The sequence below is a fragment of the Crocodylus porosus genome, unplaced genomic scaffold, assembly GCF_001723895.1.
Source record: "Crocodylus porosus isolate Cpor-Errol unplaced genomic scaffold, CroPor_comp1, whole genome shotgun sequence".
Taxonomy (NCBI): Eukaryota; Metazoa; Chordata; order Crocodylia; family Crocodylidae; genus Crocodylus; species Crocodylus porosus.
The window spans coordinates 79775097-79800073 of record NW_017728918.1 but is presented as its reverse complement, the minus strand read 5'-3'; the positions used below and the strand labels follow the sequence as shown (position 1 = coordinate 79800073).

The window sequence follows — 24977 nt, the reverse complement described above, 5'->3', positions numbered from 1 at the left end:
TTCAAGAGTAAATTGGATGCTTATCTTGCTGGGATCCTATGACCCCAGCTGACTTCCTGCCCTTTGGGCAGGGGGCTGGACTCGATGATCTCCTGAGGTCCCTTCCAGCCCTAATGTCTATGAAATCTATGAAAAGGGCCATTGTGGTCCTTATTTTCAAGAAGAGGAGGAGGTAGGAACCAGGAAACTATAGGCCAGTTAGTCTCACCTCCATCCTTGGGAAAACTCTGTAAAAAATCTTTAAGGAGCCCAGAAGGGGAAATAATCCTGAAAGGAAATCAGCACAGGTTCATTGCAGGTAGATCCTGCCTGACTAACCTTGTTTCTTTTTATGACCAGGTCACAAAATGTTTACCATCTACCTAGACTTTAAGAAGGCCTTCAGTATGGTATCTCATTCTTTTCTTGTAAATAAACTGACAAGCTGTGATGTAGATGATCACACAGTCAGGTAAGTAGCCAATTAGCTTAGGGGTCGCAGCCAGAGAGTGGTGGTGGACGGGTTGATATTGACCTGGAAAGATGTGGGCAGTGGAGTCCTGCAAGACTAGGTCCTTGTACCGGTGCTATTCAGTGTCTTCATCAGTGACTTGGATGAGTACATAGAGAGCACCCAGTTCAAGTTTGCACATGATACCAAATTATGGGGCAAAGTTAACATATCAGAGGGTAGGGAAGGGATCCAGGCAGATCTGGGCAGGTTGGAAAAATGGTCAGAACAAAAAAGGATGCAGTTCAACAAAGACAAGTGCAAAGTGCTGCACCTGAGCAAAAAGAACCCAGCCTGGGGGATAACCTTCTCAGCAGCACAACAGCAGAAAGGGATCCTGGAGTCATAGTTGAGTCCAAGATGAACATGAATTGTCAATGCAACGATGTGATCAACAAGGCTAACCGCATTTTATCATGCATTAGCAGATGCGTGATAAGCAGGCCCAGTGAGGTGATGCTTCCCCTCTATGCAGCATTGGTCAGGCCACAGTTGGAGTACTGTGTCCAGTTTTAGGGCCATGCTTAAAGTGGGATGCGGAGAATCTTGAGAGGATTCAAAGGAGGGCCATTCCTATGGTCAGAGGCCTGCAGGCAAGGTCCTATGAGGAGAGACTGAGGGACCTTTACAAGAGAAGGCTGAGAGGTGATCTTGTGGCTGCCTATAAATTCATCAGGGGATGACAGCAAGGAATAGGAGATGCTCTGTTTACTAGGGCACCCCCTGGAGTAACTAGAGACAATGGCCAGAAATTGATGGAGAACAGATTTAGGTTGAACATTAGAAAGAGCTCCTTCAAGGTAAGGGTAGTCAGAATCTAGAATGGGCTTCCAAGGGAGGTGGTGTTTCTCCTCTTCCTTTGCGGTCTTCAAGAGGAGATTGGCCAAGCACCTCGCTGGGGTCATCTGACCCTAGTGCTCTTTCCTGCACAGGGCAGGAAGTCGGACTTGATGTCCTGCTGAGGTCCCTTCCGACCCTAACATCTATGAATCTGTGAATATGTAGTGCATTCAAGGGTGCTCACAGAGTTGGCTGACGTGACTGCAGAGCTGCTGCCCGTTATATTTGAAAACTCATAATGATCAGGGGAGGCTTCAGATGACTGGCAAAGGGCAAATACAATACACATTTTTTAGAAGGAGAAGGGGAATCCAGAGAACTACAAACCAGTCGCCTCACCTCAGTCCCCAGAAAAATCATAGAGCAGGTTCTCAAGGAATCCATTTCTAAACACTTGGAGGAGAAGGTGATTAGGCACAGTTAGCATGGATTCCCTAAGGGTAAATCATGCTTTACCAATTTTGCTTTGCTTTCTGTAATGAAATAACTAGCTCTGCGTTTGTGGGAAAAGCAGTGGGCATAATATACCTTGACTTTAACAAGGATTTTAATAGGGGACGATTTAACAGCAGCCTTCAGTAATTGAAGGATATTCCAAAAAGGATAAAGCTAGACTGTTCTCAGTGGTGGCAGATGACACAGCAAGAAACAACCATCTCAAGTTGCAGCAAGGGAGGTTTAAGTTGGATACTAGGGAAAACTTGCTCACTAGGGGGGTGGTGAAACACTGGAACAGGTTACCTAGAGAGGTGATGGACTCTCCATCCATAGAGGTTTTTCAGTCTCAATAAAGCCCTGGGTGGGATGATCTACGTAGGGACAGTCCTGATTTGAGCAAGGGGTTGGGCTAGATGACCTCCTGAGGTCCCTTCCAACCCTAACTTTCTATGATTCTAATACATGCAATGCCAAACCTGCTGGAGCATGCTAATTAGCACGCACCAACAGACTTGCTCCAACATATGGTAACTATAGCACGTTGGAGCAGAGATCCCTCACATCTACAGGCATCCAATATCTTTTAATGGAAGCATTACAAGTATTCTGTCAATTGTTATTTGAAGCTCTTCCCAAGTGAATTCATTTATTTGTATACTTCAGACCCAGGAAAAGTTACTGCCTTTTTTCCATTGCTGTTTTTTTACTTTTTGTGTTAGCAAATGGTGAGTTCATTGTTACTTCACTAAATAAAATCTCTGTTACTGTAAATATCCACATGGACTTTTGCCATTAAAAGTAACTATCATTTAATTTTACCACTGACAAACCAATAAAGGAATGATCCTCCAACAACATACTACTGTACTCTGGCAAGCTGCCCAAAAGACGTAGGAACTTCCAGATAAAGTTCTTGTAAGAAAAATAAATGAGTACACCAAAATAAATAAATAAAAGCATAGCACAGTAACATGTTTTTAAATATATATGCTAATAAAATCAGAATAATTAAAATTAAAGTTCTTTAAGAAAGATTCAGGTTGTTTAACATTTCTAGGTAGATGTGGGTGCCAAATAAAGTAGTAATAAACTTGGGATAGGTGAATCATGTTACTAGGATTAGACTGGAAATACATATCCAGCAAAGTTAATGCTTCCCACTTTGTATTTTCCTAAACTAAGAAAATACCTGTACAAAAAAGTGTCTTTTGAATTATTTCCTAAAAAGGGGAGAAATTAATTCATCCCGATCTTTAGCAACAATGATTTCTAAGGCTAGCAATAATAAAATATTCATTAAAATACCGTCACTTCCTAGGTTTTTTATGAATAGAAAAATAAGTTTTCATACTAGAAAATACATGATAGTATTTAAAATACATTGGTTAAATTGTTGACAAATGAACTACTGGTTTTATTATAAGAACTGTTGTTATGCCAAATAAATCAAAATTGATAGTATAGAAAACCAATTCAGAAGAAACTTTTCTTGTAAAAGTCATCCTTTAGGATGGGAGTGTGCAATGCTGTACATGTCAATGTGAGAATGTTTTTAGCAACAGTGTGTCAGTATCCAAATTTGTGATTGATTTTCTTGAAGTAAAGTAACAACCCAAATGTTGCAACAGAAATAGATGGGAAACATTGTTGAAAAGCAAAGAAATTAACAGATTTTCATGATCAGAAGCACCCTTCTTTTATTTGCACATGCCTAAGCTTACATACATCAACAAACAGCATGGCTCTGCAGATCACATATTTACGGATACATATGTCCAGCTAGAAGGTCATTGGGGTATGTTTGTGCACAAATGTGTGATTTTAGTGTGTTCATAAGTTAGGCTTGTGCAAATGTAGATACATAACACAATAAACTTTGAAAAGCTGACACTTGGTGTTTGCCCTAATCTTTAACTCCATGGCAAAGACAGTTTTGTCACAGGAAAAAAGCCTACAATTTAACTGCCTAGAACTTGTGGTAGGTTCAATCTAGAAGAACATTTTTTTAAAAGTCAAACTTCTCTCTGTCTTTATCTTCATCTCCCTGCTTTCTCCTTTTCTTTGTCAATGTTCCTCAATTCCCCTATGAACTAAGAGTCCTCTTATTAGTCATCTGTATTGCTCCGTGCCGGAATACATAGTCCTCACTCCCACTGAAATCAACTATAATTTAGTTAAAGTCAGCGTTTTGTATCTATCACAGTCAAGTATGTTTAACCCTCATCTGTTCTCATGAAACCGTCGTTGTTGTTCTCATGGGGTAACTTGTTACCCCACCTGCATGAACAAAATGGAACAAGTGACAACAGTATAAATGTACCAAAAACTATTTATTAAACATACAGATTTGAAAGAGTATTTATGATGATTTGAACCCAAAATATTATTTAACTAGAACTATGAACAAAATTTAAACTTTTTTTAGCGTTTCAAAACATGAATTAACAATTTGCTAAGTCTGCAGTTCACACTGTTTTCAAACTTACACTTACTTCCAAAAACATTTCCCAACTGTTTTAACCAAATTTTGCATTCCACATAAAGCAGCAGTGATGTACTGTGGTGCACACAAGCAAATTGCTTAGTCTTCACATTTTTTCCGGGTTTTGTGGTCATCTGTCCTTAGACAAAAAGCGCAACATCCACTCGTGCTTGCAGAAGGTTCTACTGGGGTGCGATGTGGCAATTTATAATTTAGGGCAGTCATACCAAATTTGACAGACTTAGACAGATTACGTGTATCAATCATTCTTTGTTTTATTCGTTGATCAACTGTTTCATAGATTTCATAGACATTAGGGCTGGAAGGGACCTCGAGAGATCATCGAGTCCAGCCCCCTGCCCAAAAGGGCAAGAAGTCAGCTGGGGTCATAGGATCCCAGCAAGATAAGCATCCAATTTGCTCTTGAAGGTGTTCAGTGTAGGTGCTTGAACCACCTCCGATGGCAGGCTATTCCAGACCTTGGGGGCTCAGACAGTAAAGAAATTCTTTCTTATGTCCAGCCTGAAACGGTCTTGCAACAGTTTATAACCGTTTGACCTCATCATCCCTTGGGGCGCTCTGGTGAACAAACATTCCCCCAGCAACTGGTGGTCACCCCGATAAACTTATAGGTGGCCATCAGATCACCCCTGAGCTGCGCTTTTCCAGGCTAAAAAGAGCCCCGTGGCTCTCACCCTGTCGTTGTAAGGTCTGTTTTTCTGACCTCTGGTCATGCGCGTGGCTCTTCTCTGGACTCTCTCAAGCTTCTCCACATCCTTTTTGAATTGTGGAGCCCAAAACTGGACGCAGTACTCCAGCTGGGGCCTCAACAAGGCCAAGTACAAGGGGAGGATGACGTCCCGGGATTTGCTTGAGAAGCATCTATGGATGCATGCCAGCATTTTGGTCGCTTTACTAGCTGCAGCATCGCATTGCAGGCTCATGTTCATCTTGTGGTCAATGATGACCCCCAAGTCTCTTTCTTCCGTAGTGCTAGCCAGTGTAGCACTGCCGAGCCTATAAGGATGCTGCAGGTTTTTCTTCCCAAGGTGGAGAACCTTGCATTTTCTGGTGTTAAAAACCATCAAGTTCTCGTCCACACACTGACAGGTCATGGTGCATGCTTGCCAGCAACAGCACAAATTTGGACTTCTTTGAAACATAGGAAACTAGGGTGAGTTCCCCATCAAAAGCAAAAATGGATGAAAAGGTTTTCCTTCTTCCATTTGCTTGCATTTCATTTGGGATATCAGCCTTGTTTTTCCAAATCATACACACATAAGTGAAATCCTGTTGTAGCAGTTTTTCTGCCAGGTCAGTACTTGTAAAGAAATTGTGACCCACCATATTCCTTCCCGTCTTGTACCAGGGATGAACAAGTTTTCCAATGACCTGGGTACCAAGATTACCTTGACATGGAGCTTTTGGTTGCTTGCCCAGGTAGATGTCTCCAGACAGGGGGAATAATGTTGCTGCATCACAGCATCACCAAATTTTCAAGCCATATTTGGCAGGCTTGCTGGGCTTATGTCTGAAGGGACAGTGACCCCTGAACACAAGGAGCTGCTGAGCAACTGTCAGGTGTATTCCTGGAATGCACCATTTCCTGAGCTTCTCCACAAATTGTGTCCAAATATCTCTGAAGGCAGCAAGCTTGTCCACGACTCTCCTTTCCTTACGTGTTAGTTTGTTATCAAATCTCAGATAATTGGTGATCTGACAGAATCATTTTAAAATCACGGTGGCACAGAAGCAAAAACACCCAGTGTGTTGCTCCCATGACTCCTCCAGTGCCTCATGACCACCGTGGTATAGGCCACTCAGCAGTAGGAGGCTAATGTAGGCTTTTAGCTCTGTTTCATCCAGCTTTTTCTACTCCTTTCCATTTTCAGGATGGCTGTCATTCCACTCCCTAAATCTTCTTTCTGCCTTTGTTTGTTTCTCTTATGATAACAGTCAGGATATCTCGTGAGAGAAACAGGTGGAACACACATTTCTATCACTGTGTCTTTATTACTTTCTTTTGTTGGCCCAGCACTTTCATGGACTGTGTCCTTGGCTGTTCTCTGATGTATTAGCTATGGAGGTTTTCCCCCTCACTGCCATTCCTTCCTCTAAAGGTGTCATCATCTGCAATGTTTTCTGGGGGTGGTGGCAGTGGTTCTGCTCCACATCCTGCTGTAGCTCTCCGTCTTCCATGGCAGCCCTGGACTGGTCCTCTTCCCTTTCCTACTGGAAGTGTTGGCATCACTTCTGCTTGTGGCACAAACTCCTCATCTGAGCTGGATGAAACTTCCATAGACGCATAGTTTTCTTGCTCTGAACAGTCTCCCATGTCTGGAACAAAGTCAGCATCCTCACTGCCTTAGGTTAAGATTTCATCAGTGGATTTGTTGCTGTCATCCCCAGTTACCTGAGCAAGACAGGCTTCAGCACTGACTAGGCACTGCTTTCTCCTCCTGGACTGCAGGGGGGAAAAAAAAAAAACAATTATTACTGCTGAATGCATATAAATAACAATCAAAGACAAGCCTGTCCACCTATGCTGTCACAAAAGCAATTCTGCCCTGCCCTGTGGCAATGCAAGTAGCACCCTCTTCTGGGCACAGAAGCCAGAGGCCAGCATCCACCCTTTGCAGGCAAGCCAAATGTGGGTGGATGATGTTTGGAAACTACACATGCAGGGACTTATTGAAATCAGGTAAAAAGGGCATGGGAGGTATTGAAGGGAACTCCATAGTGTACACTATATTGCAGTATGATGTTGTTCTGTTTCTTCCCTGCTGTCCCTTTGCTCCTTGTCCTCACTTCCAACAAAGGCAGGGCAAACTAGCTTTTATGTTATGAAAGGGACAGGTGAGGTGAAGTTTTGCCATGAGAAAAAGAGAGCAGAGGTGGATTTGGATATCACAAAGGTTTTGATTGGTTTGTTGTTTCTGGCAAAGGTCAGGATGTTTTGATGACCTTGCAGCCTGGGAACAAAGTGGTTAGCGAAAGAGATTACCACATCTTCTGAAAAAGCAGAGTGGAAGATGGCCATCCATTAGCTACCATGGATACCTGAAGTGGACATGAATGAAGTGTGAATGAATGCTGACCTTTCAGGTGCATCCACCCAAAGTGGCTAAACAGGTCTAGGCCTGTCATTTATACAGAAATTACATTGTTTTACCCCAATGTGTTAACATAGGCTTGGGGTTAAGTTGTCACCCCATATGAAAAAACACATTCATGCCTGGGGTAACATGTTACGCTGGGCAGTTTTTCATCCACAGAGAGCAAACCATTATGTAAGCTGGCTGTTCTTTGCGGATATTGTGCACTGCATTGCCAGTGACAATGTCCTAAAAAGATTTAATTCTAAAATATTTTAACTTTAAGATACTGCACAAAATATGCATCTGGGTAGGAAATTACCCCATGGGAACGTATGAAGTTTAAAAAAAGGTGTCTTTCCACAGTATGTTCCTTCCCCTCCAGAAGTATATATTTTCTAAACCATAATAAATCATGCTGACAGAAGCTTATTATAATGTATAAAATAGAATGAAAAAATATTCCTGTATTATATCATATGAAATGTATAAAATGTAAACAACTGCTTTTTATAAGTTGCTTTATATAGTGTTTAAACATAGAGGTTAAATTACTGCCAACAATTTTGTAGCTCCACATCCTCAGGAATCTTCAGACATTCACCCATGTTCATTTATTAGTCTTGTTGCCACTTTCCGTTGCCAAGCCTTTTCTATTTCCACTCCACAAGTGATTAAAAGAAGCACGACTGTATGATAAATGTCTCTATTATTCTGACAAGCCATGATTTTTTTTCCTGACCCAAAGCATGGTGGTTGGAGTCCCTTATTCAGCCTATCCATGTCTGTGACTCTCAACATAATACCCTGACAAGATCACAGCATAGTATAAGACAGACCCAAAGGGAGAATGAGAGGGAAATGTTACCAGATGCCAAAACATGGGAGTTGTCTCCATAGTACTGAGCCCAGTTTATATTCTTTTCACCTCATCCAGATCAGTGCCCAGTGGGTTCTAAACTTCCCAACCACATATTTTCTGGATAAGGTGCGTGTGAATCAATGTCTAACCAATGCAGTATCCGAAGAATATGTGGCTATTGGCATCCCTACCCAAAAGAAGATAGTGTTAGGAAAAACAATTCACTGATTAGTAACCTTAATGGAACGTTCATGTGCAGAAGCATAAGTTTAGAGGGAGCACCAGGAAATTAGTCTTCAACTCCCTAAGTAGATTTCTTAATAAGAAGCCAGTTTCATATGAGAAATGTCTGTTAATACAGCCTGTAAAACAGGCTCTAAGTGGGGCAGTAAGGGTGAAAAGATTCAAACAGACTGTCATGGAGTGGGGCCTGCGAGCGGCCGTGTACTCGCTAGCGCCCCCTGCCATGTCAATTAGGCAATCCAGCACCCTCGACTCACCCGCCACATCTTTGATCTTAGGTTCAGTATGGGAGGCTGCCTACTTGCACCTATGATACTGCGCTGGTATTACCTCCATTCCAAATGGGGTGCTCTCACCCCAGCCTTATGGGCAGTGCATGCCTCCTACCTCCCCTGTAGCACACCCCAAGCCTCGCAGCTCTTCCTGGACGTTGTCTGGTCCTTAACCTTCTGCGCCCTACCTGGCGCCCCCTGGGCTGGCCTGCCCCCAACGCCCCTTCTCTGGCATCCCTGGGCTTGGCCCCCCTACCTGGATTAGCTCTTTACATCAACTGGGCTCAGGCGGCCTGAGCCCTACCTTGCCCCTTCTGAGTCCTGTCAATGGTGATCGTCCGATTAGGCTCAGGCGGCCTAAGCCTTACCTGGCCCCTGCTGAATCCTGCCAATGATGATCGTCCAATTAAGTGTGTCCCTGTAGGCTCAGGCAGCCGGAGCCTTACCTGGCCCCTCTGGTTCCTTGGGCTCCCCTGTTGCCGTGGAAGCCCTCTGGGACACTCCTTGGCCCACACCTGTCTTGGGTGCCTGTCAGTGACGCATGCCGCCCGCCTTGGGATGGCTTGATATAGTACGGGGCTGCCTAGGGCCTGTCGCCCCCTCTCTGGGGTCTAAGCCATGCTTCCCCACGCTCGTGCCGCGCCTCCTGCGTGTCCTCACCCCCTCTGTGGCCTGTGCTGTGCTCCCCGCACTTCCTCGCCACCTCTGGGGTCTATGCCGCACTTCCCACACTCGCGCCGCGCCTACTGCGCGTCCTCACCCCCTCTGTGGCCTGCACTGCGCTCCCCGCGCTTCCTCACCACCTCTGGGGGTTTGTGCCATGCTTCCCACGCTTCCTCGCCCCCTGCAGGGTCTAAGCGCCCTTTCGTGGCCATGCCGAGCACCTCTGCGGCACTCGGCACACTGTGCCCCTGTGGCACTGCTCGCTGTGCCCCCCACTGGGCACCGGGATCCCCCAAGCTACTGGGGAGTCCCCATGAGGCCTCCTCTCACCCCTACAGCCTCACCCGGTCCTCTGGTGTAACCATAAGTAAACCAAAGAGTCAGCCAGCTGGCTACAACATAACATAAGCGCCTGAGCTCATAATGCCAACTCCACTCAATGCTGGACTCTCACCCATACGTCTGTCCAGGCTCTCTCTCTCCCCTCACATCATTGCAGCCAGTCACCATTGACTCTGCTGCTCAGCTCTCCCGTAGAGCTGCAGCTGCCAGAGGGGAACTGCTAGCTAGGCTCCGGCCTGGGCTGTTTATGAAGGCCCGGCCCTGCCCCCTTCTGGTCACCTGACCTGTCTAGTTGCTGCGGCAACTGGCACCTGAGCTGCCCCTAGTGATTGGCAGTTCCTTAACCCCATATTAGTCACAGGACATCTCCTTGATCCTGTGACACAGACCCATAGGTCATTCCAACAAATGTGAGGAGTTTATTGATTAATTGACAACACAAGATTAGTAGCTGAGAAAAAGCATAATCTTACAGCATGGGTCTCGACTGCTGCAAAGCAAGGCTGGCCAGACTCTTGTCTCCACCACAGGGGATTTCTTCAGGTGGACCACAGGTCAGCAGTCCAGCAAACACACAAATACTCTGGCATATATCCAGTCAGAATTTATCCCCCTGTAGAAGTGCCCAACATTCCCTCCAGCCTGTGTCCACTATTTATAGATGGCTGGTAATCATAGTCTCAGTATTCTAAGGAATGATCTCTGATTGGCTTTCTTTAAAGTTCTTGGTTTCACTGAAAATTTCAGACCTGGATTAAACTAAATTTCTTGCAAACCTGAAAGTTTTCACATAATTGGGATTTATAATTGGGACAAGTTTCTTATTCCCTTCCCTTTCTTCTTTGCACTGGTCTGTTACTTCTTCACTTTAGTTTATGATTTGGTATGATTTGCTTTGTTCTTATATCTAAACATCTACTATTAGCTAGTCGATAGCATCTACTATTAGCTAGTCGATAACATTCAATACATTTGAATGTATTGATCCTTTCCTGGTCCTTTCTTCTAATGTTAATAGATAAGTAAGGTTGGATGGTGCCTTGTTTTTCACAGGTTATTGTTTGAATGTAAACGTGTTTCCTGCTTTTCATTTGTCACACCCCACTTTTGAACAGGGTGTTGATTATGGCAGTCTCAATCCCTTATCTTTGTAACAGATTTTTACCTTGAAATGTAAATGTAGCTTCCTGCTTTCCTGTTTAAGCAAGCAGTGTGTCAACCTTTCCTTGCTCAGGTCTGTCAGGTAGCTCCAGCACCAGTTAGAGGGCCCATTACATATAATGACTAATGCCAGTTCTCTGCTTACAAGCCTAAGATGAGTATTGAAATCACTATTTATTACTCAGCATGCTTTGGATGAAAAACCAATAGAGACAAACCTTTATGTCGTATATGTCTCAAGCATAGCTTATTCATTTCCAGTAGAATGGTTTAATCTATTTTTATATTGCTCCATCATCTTCTGCCACAAGACTCTTTGTATTTGTTCCATAGACACCTATATCATAATGAAATACCTCCAAATAATTGATATAGCGTAATGTTTTTATACAGTTTGTAATGTGAATGTTTTCATTATTTTCTTTTAGGTGCATGGCACAGTTGGAGAGCCTTGGTGGATTTGGGTAGAAGACCCCACTAATGACCACATTTATCATTCAGAGTATTTCATCATTCAGAAAAAACAGGTGAATGTCTTTATAACAGACTCTCAGAGCATTAAAAAACTAAATTGTCTAGAGTTAATTTTATAATAATGTCCAATAGCCTTTGCCATAAAACCACAGTGGCATCAGATTTTAAAATTGGTTGCCTGCTTTACAGTTTTGGCTACACATGCTAAAAATGGGCTCTACATTGCTGTAACTACACTATTCATTAAGATTAGGTCCCTTCCCAATCAACATGGGGGGGAAAAACTCATTCTCTTATATTTGCATACAAGGTAACCTCATTCATGGGCAACTCGTGCTGCCTTAGACTGGGGGGGCACATGCCCTCCCCCAACGACCAGTCAGCGACTGGGGAGGGGTCCCCCCGCAGCTGATCCCACCAACCAGGGGCATTCCAGAAGTGGCTGCAGCCGCTTCTGAGAGCATCATGGCGCTACCACTCCCTAGCTGGTGCTTGCAGGGGGGCCCCAGCGCTCCTGCCTGCCACCTACCCGTCACCTAAATGGCCAATGTGGCCAGCCAGGGGGTGCACCCCCCTATACGTCACCACTGACCTCATTAAACTGCTGCTAAAAGCAGCATGTGCTTAGTAATAGAAACCAGTACTGAAGTTGATTGAATGTAGCCAACACTGAAGATGACTATAAAACACATGGCCCCATGAATGATGCATGCCCCCGGTGGCTGGGGGCCTCGGCAGTATTGACGGAGATGGCAAGCACTGCATCAGCACCACCGATCAGTGACTGCCCTCAGATGCCGCCAGCCATGTCAGCGGCGAGGAGGGAGGTGGCAAGCACCACTGGCAGCATCCAATCACAGGGGATGCACCACCAATTTCAGAGGGTGCATGTGCACTCACGTGCACCCCCTATGTGTTGCCAATGCATGACCCATACTGGGTAAACATACTGATGGTAACCTGCCACAAGGATAGGTTACTGCAGCCCATCTGAGTATGATATATGGTAGAGCCCATTGCGCTCATTCCCCTTTAGTGCCACCTCTTTCAAGTCAAGTGAGCCACTACATTAAATGCATTTCGACTTCCTCTTCACTCCCAGAGATGAGGTGTGCTTTTCTTTCCCATTTCTAATGTTTCCTGTTTCTTTACCAGCATTAAATGTCTGGCAAATGTTACCAAAGGGGCGCAAAACAAAAAATCCCAGAATTCTACTGTCACCCCCTCTCTCAGCTTGTTGAATATGATAAGTGTGGCCCCACACTCTATGAGGTGGAGCTGGACCAGGCTGCTCTGCAACTCATCTGCGTATACATTTTTGAATGATCCTAGGACTTGTGCTACAAACAGCTGGTTCCAGTCATGAGTGGCAGTGGCTAATTAACACCTGAATCATTTGTGGGAGGGAAGGTATCTGGAATAGACACACATACAGAGCAGTGCTGAGCTATGAGATCACCATGTCTTAAAATGATGTTGACTGTGCTGGGGCCCACCACAATGAACAAGCCTTTGGGCTTTGGACTAATGTTAGCTTTTTGGCTAGTATCACCTAGGTGGTTTTCCCAGGGTGGAGCCAGTCTTTTGTATTCCAGACATGCTGACCCCTACAAGTTTCCCCAAATGCAGGAAACTCAACTGCACAATTTTATGACAATGGGAGATGAGGATCAAGACTGGGAGAAAATTGACTTTTTAAAAAATGTTCTTGTAGATTGAACCTGGCACAAGTTCTAAGCAGCTGAATTGTGGACAACTGCTTTCTTGCTTTCCTCCTGGCTTGTTCCTTGGCCTTTTGGGTAAGGGCAAGCAAAACCAGGGGACATCTGAACCCCAGGGTTCCTGGGCCCTGACCTTGCATATGGGCTATCTGCCACAGATTGGGGAATATCTGAAGCCCCGGACTAATGAGTCTGGGAAGGAAGATCCTTGCCCAGTGGTAGAGCCACATGGACTTGAACAATTGAGCTCTACTTGATCAAAACATGGAACTTGACTACTGGACTTTGCCCAGTAGAATTCAGAAATGGTTTGGCCCTTGAAACAACGCAAAGAAAAAGTTTGTTTTGTATGTAAGTAGATACTAAAGTTTTGCTTAAAACTGTGTTTTTAGAGTACCTGTGCTAAAACTTGCAGCAGTTTTGAAAAAAAGTAAAATATATCAATTTTGGATTAACTAAGTCTTATGGCTACCCATAGTAATTTGCTTATATGTAATTGCTGTGTTGTTTATTTCAAAGTCAGTGTTTTCAAATGTGCTTCTCACTTCCATGTGCTCAGAGAGAGCAGGGTCAGACGGTAAGGAGAGGCGCAGGGGGCTGCAGGAGGAAGAAGTTAAGGGGCTGAGGAAAAGGGTGCCACCTGACCACATCCCTCCCCCCCACTCCTCACCGGTTTAATTTTCCTGCTGTAGCAGGCAAACCTCCTTGAACATACAGCACACATTTTCATTAATGTACGTTCACTTCATCAGATCAATAATTAAAAACAATTGAAGATATGTTTCTTCTGTTGCTTCTGTGATGAGCAACAGAAGAAATACTTGTGATTTAAAGGAAGTGTTACAGACTAGCTTTTTTCATTAGCTTTGTCTTCATATGGATTGCATTCTGATATTCTACCCAGAAAAAGAAAACAAAATGCACATGCATGTACACACCACTGAATGCACTTAGGCTACGGACAGACATTCAAAAAGCCTGAGCCTGAATTGATTCAGTCTTTGCAGATTAGTCAAACCTGGCTAGACTGAATCAGTTTGTAACTGCACAGACATCACAGAAATGCAGGCACATGCCTGCAGTGGGTCAGGCTAGAAGCCAGGGGGGTGGGGAGCACTAAAGCAGCCCTCCCTTCCCTTTTATAATGCTGAGGTGAGGGGGGCATGGCCAGGCCCTGGCAGGACACTCTGATTATGAAGAGATCATCCCCTCCTTCTGACCAGCCCAGCAGGGAATTGATAACAGTGTTTTTCAGCCCTAAGTCAGTGTTTATCAGCCCATTAAGAAAACAACAGAGGGACATTACCAGCTACCTGTTGATTCTGCCTTTGTCCCATCTGCTGCTGTACAGATCATAGCCAGCATGTTTTTTGCTAGCTAACGCTGAGAGGTGTCTGTGTAAGGCAGAGGGGATGGGGAAGGGTGGTGGGGAGCAGTGGGGAGCCAGGCAGATGCCTGCAGTCTCTGCCAAGCTCCAGCCAGGGAGCAGAGGGGAGGGGCCAGCCCTGCTGTGGAGCAGAGAGCCCCACCCATCCCAGAGAGCATGCTCTGGTTTAACTTAAACAAGCAAGGCGTGTGGGGGAGACACTGCATAAACTGCTTTGACCCAAATCAGTTAAGTCTGATACTACTCAATAGCTTTATCTCAAACCAGGTTCAGCCAGTTTCAAACTGGTTTATGTGCACGGAATATCTGTTCTGTTACAGGTTTAAACCAGTTTCTGATCACTTAAACCAGTGTGTGTGTGATGTCTGCCCCTAAACTTAATGGCCAAGAGCCTTATCATGTTCCTTGTGAAGTCTTTGAAGTAGAATCTGCCCTGAAATTTAAATGAATGGAAGCATCTTGTGAACTATGTTTTTTAATGAGTATGCATGAACATGTTTCACTTCATTTATGCATATACATTATATTTGTGTGTATTGATTATGTGACTCTAGCAAACTATGATTTTAAGACTGAAGATTTAGTTACTTAATAAGGTTTCTATTTACTATTCTTACATTAGGTCATTGCTAAAGAACCACAACTTCTCGTATTCACAATCCCTATTTTTGAACCCTTGCCTTCCCAATACTACATCCGGGCTGTATCTGACAGATGGCTAGGGGCAGAGGCAGTATGCATCATCAATTTTCAACATCTGATTTTACCAGAAAGACATCCACCTCACACAGGTAACTTTCTTACTCAGAACCTGAACATTTTGTTTCCTTAACTTTTTGGTTGAATATGTCTTGCCAGTATAGATTTTCATTATTCCTATGCAATATACATTCTACTCTGGGTTTTATTAAGTGTGAGTGAGGATTCAGTTCTATCATGCATTTATTTGTAGTTTTGACACTATTAAGAACCCTACTGCTAATGATAAAGTGGCTTGATTTAATTCCTCCTAACAGTCTTGCTTTTTAATGATTCCACGATCAGCGTAAGAAGTAGAAATGTTTTCACTGTGTTACATAAAATAAGCCATTGGTATTCTTTTGCTTTTGTTACAAATGTTCTTATCTGAGAATGTTTTCTATAATATGGTTGCAAAATTATGGATATATGTCTTTCTGTTTTTCTAAAATTGAATATCCTTTATGGATGTCCATTCCTAACCTTCAGCAATGGAAAACTATTTTCTTTAAGTCAGCTTCGTTGGGTATGTGTAGCCCTCCTTTCCTTTATACAGCTACTTGATGATGGTACTTGATGATCAGTCAACCAAGACTCCAGCCTCCTTGAAGCTGAACTGCTTGATCCTCAAATACTACTATTTTTTTTATCAGTTCTTGTGTTTTATTTCAAAGAAATAACAGCCCCAAATATTAGCTTAAACTGTCTAAGTTTAGTAAGCATCTCTAATATATTTGCTTATAGCATTAGTTTTACATATTTTTATTGTAAAATTAATGCTATATCTCTGAGTGATTTTGGCATCATCAAAAGGTGCTCATAATGTTTAGGATTGGAATGGCATTATAGCCCCAATTGTCCAGGAAAGATTCGAGAGGGAAGGATTTTTTTGGTGATATCTTTTATAGAACCAACTGTGTAATTCAGAAAGATTGTCCTTTTTTCAAGTTGTGCCTGAGAGCTTGTCCAACTTATCTTCTAAATACACAATTGATTCAGTAAAATATATCACAGAAAAAAAATCTTTATCCCTTTGAATTATTAATGCATCTTTTCAACATGATGTCATCAGGCCTCATCTAGACGCATCTAAAATTTCCTCATATATCTCAGTGAGCAGCAAATTATACATAAATTTGTACTATGGTATTGCAGTTAAAAAAACAGTTTAGTTTTGGGCTGCATCCCTTTAATAGAGGCAGAACATCTGTGTGGCTCTTCACTGATCATACTTTATGTTCTGTTCTGAGCCTCTAAATTGGAAGGAATTCAGACAAGAAGTGGAAAATGATCTGCAGGCCAAGAACTTTTTGAGGAAAAGCTGAGGATGAGATTCAGTACAGGCTTTTCAGCCTCAGTCTTCTGTTATCAAGAAGTAGTCCCTCTGAAAATGATGGAACTATTCATGGAATAAGGAAAGGGTGGCCAAACTGTGACACGTGTTACAAATGGCACAAGCAGCCTCTGTGTGGCATGCAGCAGATCAGAGAGGGAACAGGGAGCAGAAGGAAGAGCAGGAGATAAGACAAGGGAAAGGGGATCAAGGTGGCACTTCGGGGAGGTGGAGGAAGGGATAGACATAGGATTTGACTTGTAAAAGGTTCCACCCACCCCACCACTGGAATGAGGGGTCATATCTACACAAGATGTATACTGCAGAGCTGCCTAATTAGCTCCACAGTAAGGTCTCAATGTCTACATGGCCCTGTTAGGCCACAGGAAACTAATTAACTCTGTCATAGGTTAGTACTTGTAAATGCAAGTACTAGCTTATGGTGTTCTTTAGTGCACAACAGCACACACATAGATGCTGACAAAGCTGGCTGGGGCAAGAAGGTGCTTCAGTGTGGGGGCTGCCTGCCAGCTAGCCCTGCACTGAAGCAGCCTCATGCCCCAATGACCCCCTCTGCAGCACATTGAGCCAGGTCAGAGCAGCCCCGGATTGGCAGGCTGACCCTCTGGGGCCCCTCCAAGCCATGGCTACTCCACCCAAGCTCAGTGTGCTATAGTTCTGGGTGCACGTGTAAACATGGTACCTGGAAGCAATAAACTCCAGCATGAAATGCACTAAAGTTTTTTGCTCTGTGTTAATAGCATGTGTAGATGCACCCAATAAGAGCCAGGTTCTTGCTCATAATTTGTCTCAGAAATTTCCAAGTTAAGCCTTGCTTGTGAAGTGTTGCATTTAAGAAAAATGATCTTTTCACAAAGTAAAATACCATTGGTGTCTAAATCTACCCCTTAAAAAATTAAATGCATTAACCTGATAAAGAGACCGTGAGATGACAGAATATTTTATCTACCATTAAGAGTGTAGATATCAGAGAAATGGACAGGCAGATACTATTGAAGGGACTCTGGCTCTGAATAATGGGTGAAATTAAAAAAGAGCAGGAAACTTAAGATGATTAACAGGAACAATGTCCTAATGGTAAGAACTATAAAACTATGGATAGGTAAACCAGAGAAAGTCCATTGCTTGTGATAATTAAAAACTAATAAATCAGTAAATCTTCAATAATCTTGCCCTGTCATGACAGTGGCCTAGATGAACTTAAATGTGTTTTCTAACTCTGACTTCTCTGATTCTTCATTTTTGAGAAGACCTTCATGAAGATATTTACATGTATATGTGAGGAGATAACATTAATTATCAGCTTATTATTTCAGAAGACGAACTCAGTTATTCCCCATTGGAGTTCGGTCACTTTTCTGAGGTTTATGCATGAACAAGTGAACTGTAGGAATATGATTTTCAAACTAACTTTTCTTTTTCCAACTTCATCGAAGTCAAAGTATAAGCATGAGCAAATTGATTGTGCTTTTCCAGGGAAGCCTTCTGGACTTTTAACTTTTTTTTTTCTTTATTTTTCTTTTTTGTAGCTGGAATTTGAACCTAATTGTTAAAAAAAAATTTAACTACAGAGAGAAGGAGAGAGAGGGATCTATAGATAGATGGATAAAATCTAGATAAAACTTTAAATATTTGATGAGTTCTACTTAAAAATATATTTATGTATATTAGCTAAGCACTCTTACAGAAAGCATTGTGCATCCAGTTTCAACCTCCATAGTAGTGACTGAGACATGGGGTTTTTTTAAACATTTGGTACAGAAGTTTATGTCTGTTTTGGTTGGGGGTTTTTTGTTTGTTTGGGTTTTTTTGGAAGCACAAAATTTCTTATACGTTCATTGTCCCTGATCTCATTGTAAAACCCTTTCATTGTAATAACATTTGGCTCATCTAGCAGTCTGTGAAATGTGTGCATTCAGAAATACTCAATTCCAGTACCATGTTGCTCTTTGGCATGCATAAATTCACGTGTTTGTGAAGTGTTTAGCTATTGTTATATTGTACCTACACTGTCTGAAAAAGCATGTGTAACCTTTTTATCTAATTGACTGATCACTGACTACTATTCAGAAGAAACAGAAAGATATTTACACATCACCAGTTATGGAGCCTCTAGGATTTATGGTAATTGATTTCAATTCCCATCTGGTTCCCACTCAGCAATGAAGTACATAGAGGCCCTGCTAGGCAAAAACCTTCTCTCCTCCCAGCAGAGCCCGAGAAATCACAGTTTTAGTGGAAATGATAAAATGGCCATAAGGTATCAGTGAAAAGCATGTTAAGAATATTAGGCATTATTGTCTCAGTGGATTTTATGACTCCCATGTCATACCTTAATGTGAAGCACCCTGAAAAGACAATAAGATCTCCAGCCACAAAAACTTCAAAGGAAGCATCTGCATAACAGAATCGTGGCAAGTTTCCTTAATTTGGTAGGCATCCAAATTAGATCTGGTAATATATCTCATTTTTCATTTTCCACAGTCTCTAATTGTTTAGATAACAGATGCTTCCAAAGCAGAGCCTTGTGGTTCTTTGTTTTTTTTTCCTGTACATTTATTTATCTCTCCCTATAATCCTAAATATGTATAAAACCTGCATATATCCCTCCAGGGCATATTATTTCATCAGTCCCTAAAGACTTTTTAAAAGAGAAAATTTTCTTCCTTGTAACTTTAGTATTTTCCTATATGAATCCACATTAAGTTATCATATGAACACTTGTATTGCTTCAGTAAGGTTTAGAGTTCATTACAATTGATTCATTATAAGTGGTTAAAAATGGCCTTTTGACATGCGGAATGCACACAGTATATTTAACAACCAAGCTCACGGTGTATTTAATAATCCTACTTTAAGAAAAAATCTACAGTTGTAATATATTTTGTTATTTGCTCACTGAAGTTCATAATAGCTCAATTGGGAGTTCATGTGATGCAAGAAACTACTTTTTAAAAAAATCAAATGTGAGTTATATTCCTTCAAATTTTTATTTGATGCATAAACGTGCGTTTGCTTTAGCCTAAAAATAAACTACTGGTACATTTAAGATGTCGTATTTTGATATGCACTAATAATTATTCTGTAATTCTAGAACTGCTAGATCTTCAGCCTTTGCCTGTCACAGCTTTGGGACATCGAGAATATGAAAGCCTATACAAATTCACCCACTTTAACCCTATTCAGACGCAAATATTTCATACGCTGTATCATACAGACTCTAATGTTCTTCTTGGAGCCCCCACAGGCTCTGGAAAGACTGTTGCAGCTGAATTAGCCATCTTCCGAATTTTTAACCAATATCCCACATCAAAGGTTTGTAAAATATGTTTATTAAAAATGTGCGATATATATATATGTTTCTTTCAGCCACTCAAAAGTCTAAAACTGGGCACATCTACATGTCTGCTTTAATGGATATTAGCCTATTTTAGTGTGCATTAAAGAATCACAAAAAAGTGCTCTTTAGCTAATGCGCATTAAAATAGGCTAATGCATATTTTTCTAGTACCTCACAATGGAGGTAATTACAGCATGTTGGAACAGATTTGATTAATTGAATCTGCTGGAGCATGGCAATTACCGTGCTCAAGCAGCCTCCTGCATCTCATGAATCTGCATCCCTGTGCTTAAAAATGGTAGCGGGGGCACTTGAACTAAAGCTTATTAAACAACCTTCAGTTTAAGGATCCCCGCTGCCATTCTGAAGTGCAGAGAGGCTGATGCACAAGGTTCTGTGGCACTTTAATTAATTACATTAACTAATTAAAGTCCCGCCCCTGCCCCACACACCTCGAGCACCTGTAAAAGTGCCTGGAGGTACTAGATTTAATGAGCATTATCTAAAGCACATTAATGAATGTGTAGACTGAAAATTACTATCCTGCTTCTCTGGCTTCATACTAATACTTAAAACTGAGGGCATAAAAATGGTTTTAATTAGTATATCTTATGCTTTCCTTTCACTTATTTAACCAAAGAGAAAATCAGAGCTAAATGAATAAACCATGCCATAAATATATATTGATATTCTTCTTCCAGAGTATCATCTAAATCCATGATGCTCTTACAGAGAGGCTTTTTGGGTTTTTTGCTTATTAAATTCCTTCCAACAGCAAGTTCATGTTTCACATCTGTGAGGTCCTGCCATGTGAGAAAAATTGGTCAGATCTTCTTAATTACACATGCAAATTACAATTAAAGTAATGCTAGCCAATTCTCTCTCTTTCTAACTTTGTTTTTATTTCTTAGAGAATGCCTGCCTAAATCAATGTTAAGGTACACTCAGCTATCTGGGTAAAAATCACCATTCATGTGCAAAGTAATAGAATGTGGGGGTGCCTGTGTATATATTCTGACTAGTGAATTGCCTGTCAAGTATGAAGGGGGAAGGGAGGGGGCAGGCAGGCGTGGAGCGCTGCCACCCACTACCCCGCACTGCTGCCTCCCAGGAGATGTGGGGGGAAGGAAGCTTCCTCCACCATCACTCCGTGCTGCCACTGCCCCCAGCACCGCTGGCCTTCCTCCGCCCCCGGCCCTGCTCCTCAGAGGTGGCAGAGTGCCAGCAAAAACAGAGCGGGGGCGGGGGGTGAAGCCAGTGCTGCTGGCCTTGCTCCCCCGATCCGTCCCTTCCATCATGTCAGAGTGCTCCAAGAGTGTTACAGACAGACAGACAGATGGACTGTCTGTTGGACCTTTATTATATAAGAATATTGACTTGGCCATCCTTCCTTAATCATTTATAGTTGCACTTGATTGCTAGGCTCAATCTTAAGGGCACCTTGCACTGTTAAAAACCATGTTTGATACCACCAGCATTCCAGCCTGGCCCTGGAAGCTCCAGTGATAGTCTGGTATAAACTGGATCCTGCCACTGCTGCCCTTTCTTACAGCATATTTAGGACTTACCCACAGACATGGGCCTGAAGCACAAAAATCCCAACAGCGATAATCTCACAATTTCCTATTCCTATTCTTCCACACGCCACTTCCTCTAATTCCTGTCAGTCAAGATAAAGGAAACCCTTCTCAGTATCAGTCTGAAGATCATTCATCTGTCTTAGGCCCCTCATACATGTTACATTTAAGAAGTGATTAACTTATTAATTATGCCTTTAAGTAGTGACCCAGCCACATGTTCCTTCAATTAATTACATTATAAGTAACAAAGTTATTACACAAAATATGATCCCATAATCACACCTTCTGTCATTCATGTTTGTCAGTGGCTCTAGTGCCATGTTCAAAAAATAGCATGTACAATCTGGATAATTTGGTACATATAATGTAAACCTGGAAGGGCCAGATCACATTGGCTTGATCTGGATAAGCACAACTTTAAATCCAACCAAAAAATCAGCCATACCCTAAGCTGGATTTTCTGTCTGAAATTCTTAAACCTGCCAAGAAGTTTTAATTATGCAACTCCCACCACAATGAATGGAAACCATGGCCAGGTACAAACATTACACTTTTACTGTTATAAGTGATCAGAAACTGCTCTATACCCATAACAGAACAGAAGTTTAGCATACATGGACTGGTTTAAAAATGGCAGAACTTGAGCTAAGATTTGTGCTCCCCCGCCCCCCGGGGAAGATGTGTGTTTTGTTTGCTACAGATCTAAATTATGCTGCTTACAGAAAACCATGTAACTTAGAGTGATTCCACCTGAAGCTTTTTTAATGTCTGTACTTAGCCCCATGTGTCTAAAATTCCTACTATAATGAATGGAAACCTTGCATCTGAATGAATGGAAACCCTAGTCAGCTTTGAAAATTGTAACCCGTATACATACATTTCTTAGCAACAGTTGAAGGGACAAAGATAGAATTGTAAAGGGAAAAAATCCATATGAATATTTAAATATGGTAATTATTAAAAGAATATTTAAATGTCTTGGTTAACACATTAGTGTAAAACATCTATAGGCCAGATTTTTTTTAAGTGCATATGAATGTTTTCACTTGTTCAGAGATATACTTGCACTTTAAAAAGCATATCTTTGAACAAATGTTGTACAAACTGTGCTAGTGAAGTTCAGTACAAAGAATGGATTTTTCTGGAAAAGTCTTGTGAGGTTTCATTTAAATTAATCATTTTTAAGTTAATTTTTAAAGATTTTAGTAATAATACTAAGCAGCTGGAAATAATGTAAGATATTATCCTACTAGAAATTCTTATTATTGGAGGGGAAGCATTATGTCCAGAATAGTATTTTCCAGATTTTGTATTCTCAGTAATCATTTTATTTATATAGGCAACTTTATAATAACATATTTTTTGCTTTTAAAAGGTGTAATCATAGTATTACCATTTTATAAATTACTCTCTTTATTTTTCAATTTACATGCATGGTGTTGAATTAACGAACAAAAGAATATATGAAAGTTTTAAGGCTACTTAAATTAGAATTCTGTTTTAAGTTACTTGAAGAAATTTTAAGAATTTATCATAATCATTTTTAGTTATTAAATTCATTTAAATCCTTAAAGGCACAGAAGAAAAAACTTACAAAATATGAATATGCATTTTACACAGGCTCTTCTCATTTAATTTTATTTTGTATGTATTTTTTTTCAGGCAGTATATATTGCCCCCTTAAAGGCACTGGTACGAGAGAGAATGGAGGATTGGAAAGTTAGGATTGAAGAAAAGCTTGGTAAAAGGTATGTGTTTCTTGCTTAAACCAGAAAAATTGGAAACAAAAAAGCTCAACAACAGGAGCCAAATCAAAAAAACGTTTTAAGCATCTTAATTTTCTGACAAATATATTTTATCCTTCAATTATATGAATTCTCCCTGAATATTAAAAGTAAAAGCAAAAACCAAACATCAATCTGTGTCATCACACAGAGTGCACAATGAATGTAACAAAAACAAAAATGGTCCTCGGGTTACACCTGCCATTTTTCTTAATTGTCTATAACCAGTGAAGCTCAGAAATAAGCAGCTCAATTTTTATCTCTTTATTATCTTTTTCCTTGGAAGTGCAGTTCAAAATTGACCACATTTCAGATATCTCATTCTACTGAATCCATATAAATTACAGATACATAGTAACATTTATCATATACATAGTGTATTTTATGACATTCTATATGTATTTTAATAACCAGTCTACATTTGTTTGGTACCATTAGCTTTGTTATGAAGTTAGTATATCAGTGAAATACAGGGTTGAGTATTTAGTGACACTACCTGCATAGAAATCTTTTTAGTCCTTTCTAAAATCATTCAAAGTATCAGTTACTTAGCAGTTGATATTCCCATTCTTAGTCTCACTGATTAGTCATTGTTCTTCATGTAGTTTTATTGATATATTGATTTAAATGGAACTGTTTCTAAATGGTACTGTGCTGAATGGTATTCTCAGCATGTGAGAATAATGTCTCACGTATAGAATCTCATTTATTAGAGGATTGTCTTAAACTCACCCCCACCACCACTGGACCAGGGAAAACAGTGGTAGGGGCCCTTGGCAGGCAATGGCAAGGGGGTGGGGCAAGCAGCTTGCCCCCACCACCTATGCCCCTCCCTCCCCGCCAACTCCCTCCTTGTGCCTGCCCTGCCCCCAAAACCTATGCCCTCCCTGGCAGCCTTAGGCCCCAGATACCTCCCTACCCCTCAATTCCCCCTTTGTGCCACTTCTTCCCCCGTCCTCAGTCTCTGCCCCCCTCCCCTTCTCCCTTCCCCTTGCTCTAGTGCCAGCACGTTCTGTATTTTCAGAGCAGAGCACCACCCCAGCTTGTCTCCATAGCAGCAGCTCAAAGTTGATACCACTACTACAAGACCAGGCTGGGACCATACTGTAGGTTCCAGCTTGCAGCAGGGCTGCTGGCACCAGAGCAAGGAAAAGCTGACGGGGGTGGGGAACAGGGCCCCAAGGCTGAGAGTCAAAGGGGAGCAGGGAGTGCAGAGACAGCATGGAAGCAGGCAGCACCTGTGGCTCCGGCCCCAACCCACTGCCTGTTCCTCCCTGACTCCTGGCAGCAGCTGCCTGTTCCTCCCGCCCCTTATATTCGCAAGACGAGGGGGTTTTTTCCCCCCATGTTAAAGGGGAAATAAAATCTCATCTTGGAATCAAGTAAATAGTGCATCTCAAATACTGCACCTAGTCAAACCCAACTCTGTAATCCGCTGTAGAGAGAAACATGATAGTTATCCGTGCAATAAGTAAGCACGCCAAGCTCTAAATCAGTGCCAAGTATGTGGGGGAAAAACTGGTAGTGGCAGAAATCACCCCCTCCCCCCCCGAGAATCCCAGAACATAGTTAAGAAATATATAACATCTTTCGATGTAAACATTACAAAACTTTGGAGTTCTACAGCTGACTTCCAGAAGGAGTTCTGCAACTGATGATACACAGGATTATCTGAATTGTCCCTGCTCCATTCTTCTCACAGACCCTACCA

General features: G+C 41.9%; 1 protein-coding gene across 1 annotated transcript in view; it reads left to right on the top strand.

The window, feature by feature from the left end:
• ASCC3 (activating signal cointegrator 1 complex subunit 3) overlaps positions 1-24977 on the top strand; it is a 555582-nt gene that overhangs the window by 420222 nt on the left and 110383 nt on the right. Inside the window, exons 23-26 of the mRNA XM_019537809.1 lie at positions 11317-11415; positions 15093-15261; positions 19657-19877; positions 23145-23230. Of these exons, the coding sequence (XP_019393354.1) occupies positions 11317-11415; positions 15093-15261; positions 19657-19877; positions 23145-23230 (575 nt within the window). The remainder of the gene's footprint in view (positions 1-11316; positions 11416-15092; positions 15262-19656; positions 19878-23144; positions 23231-24977) is intronic.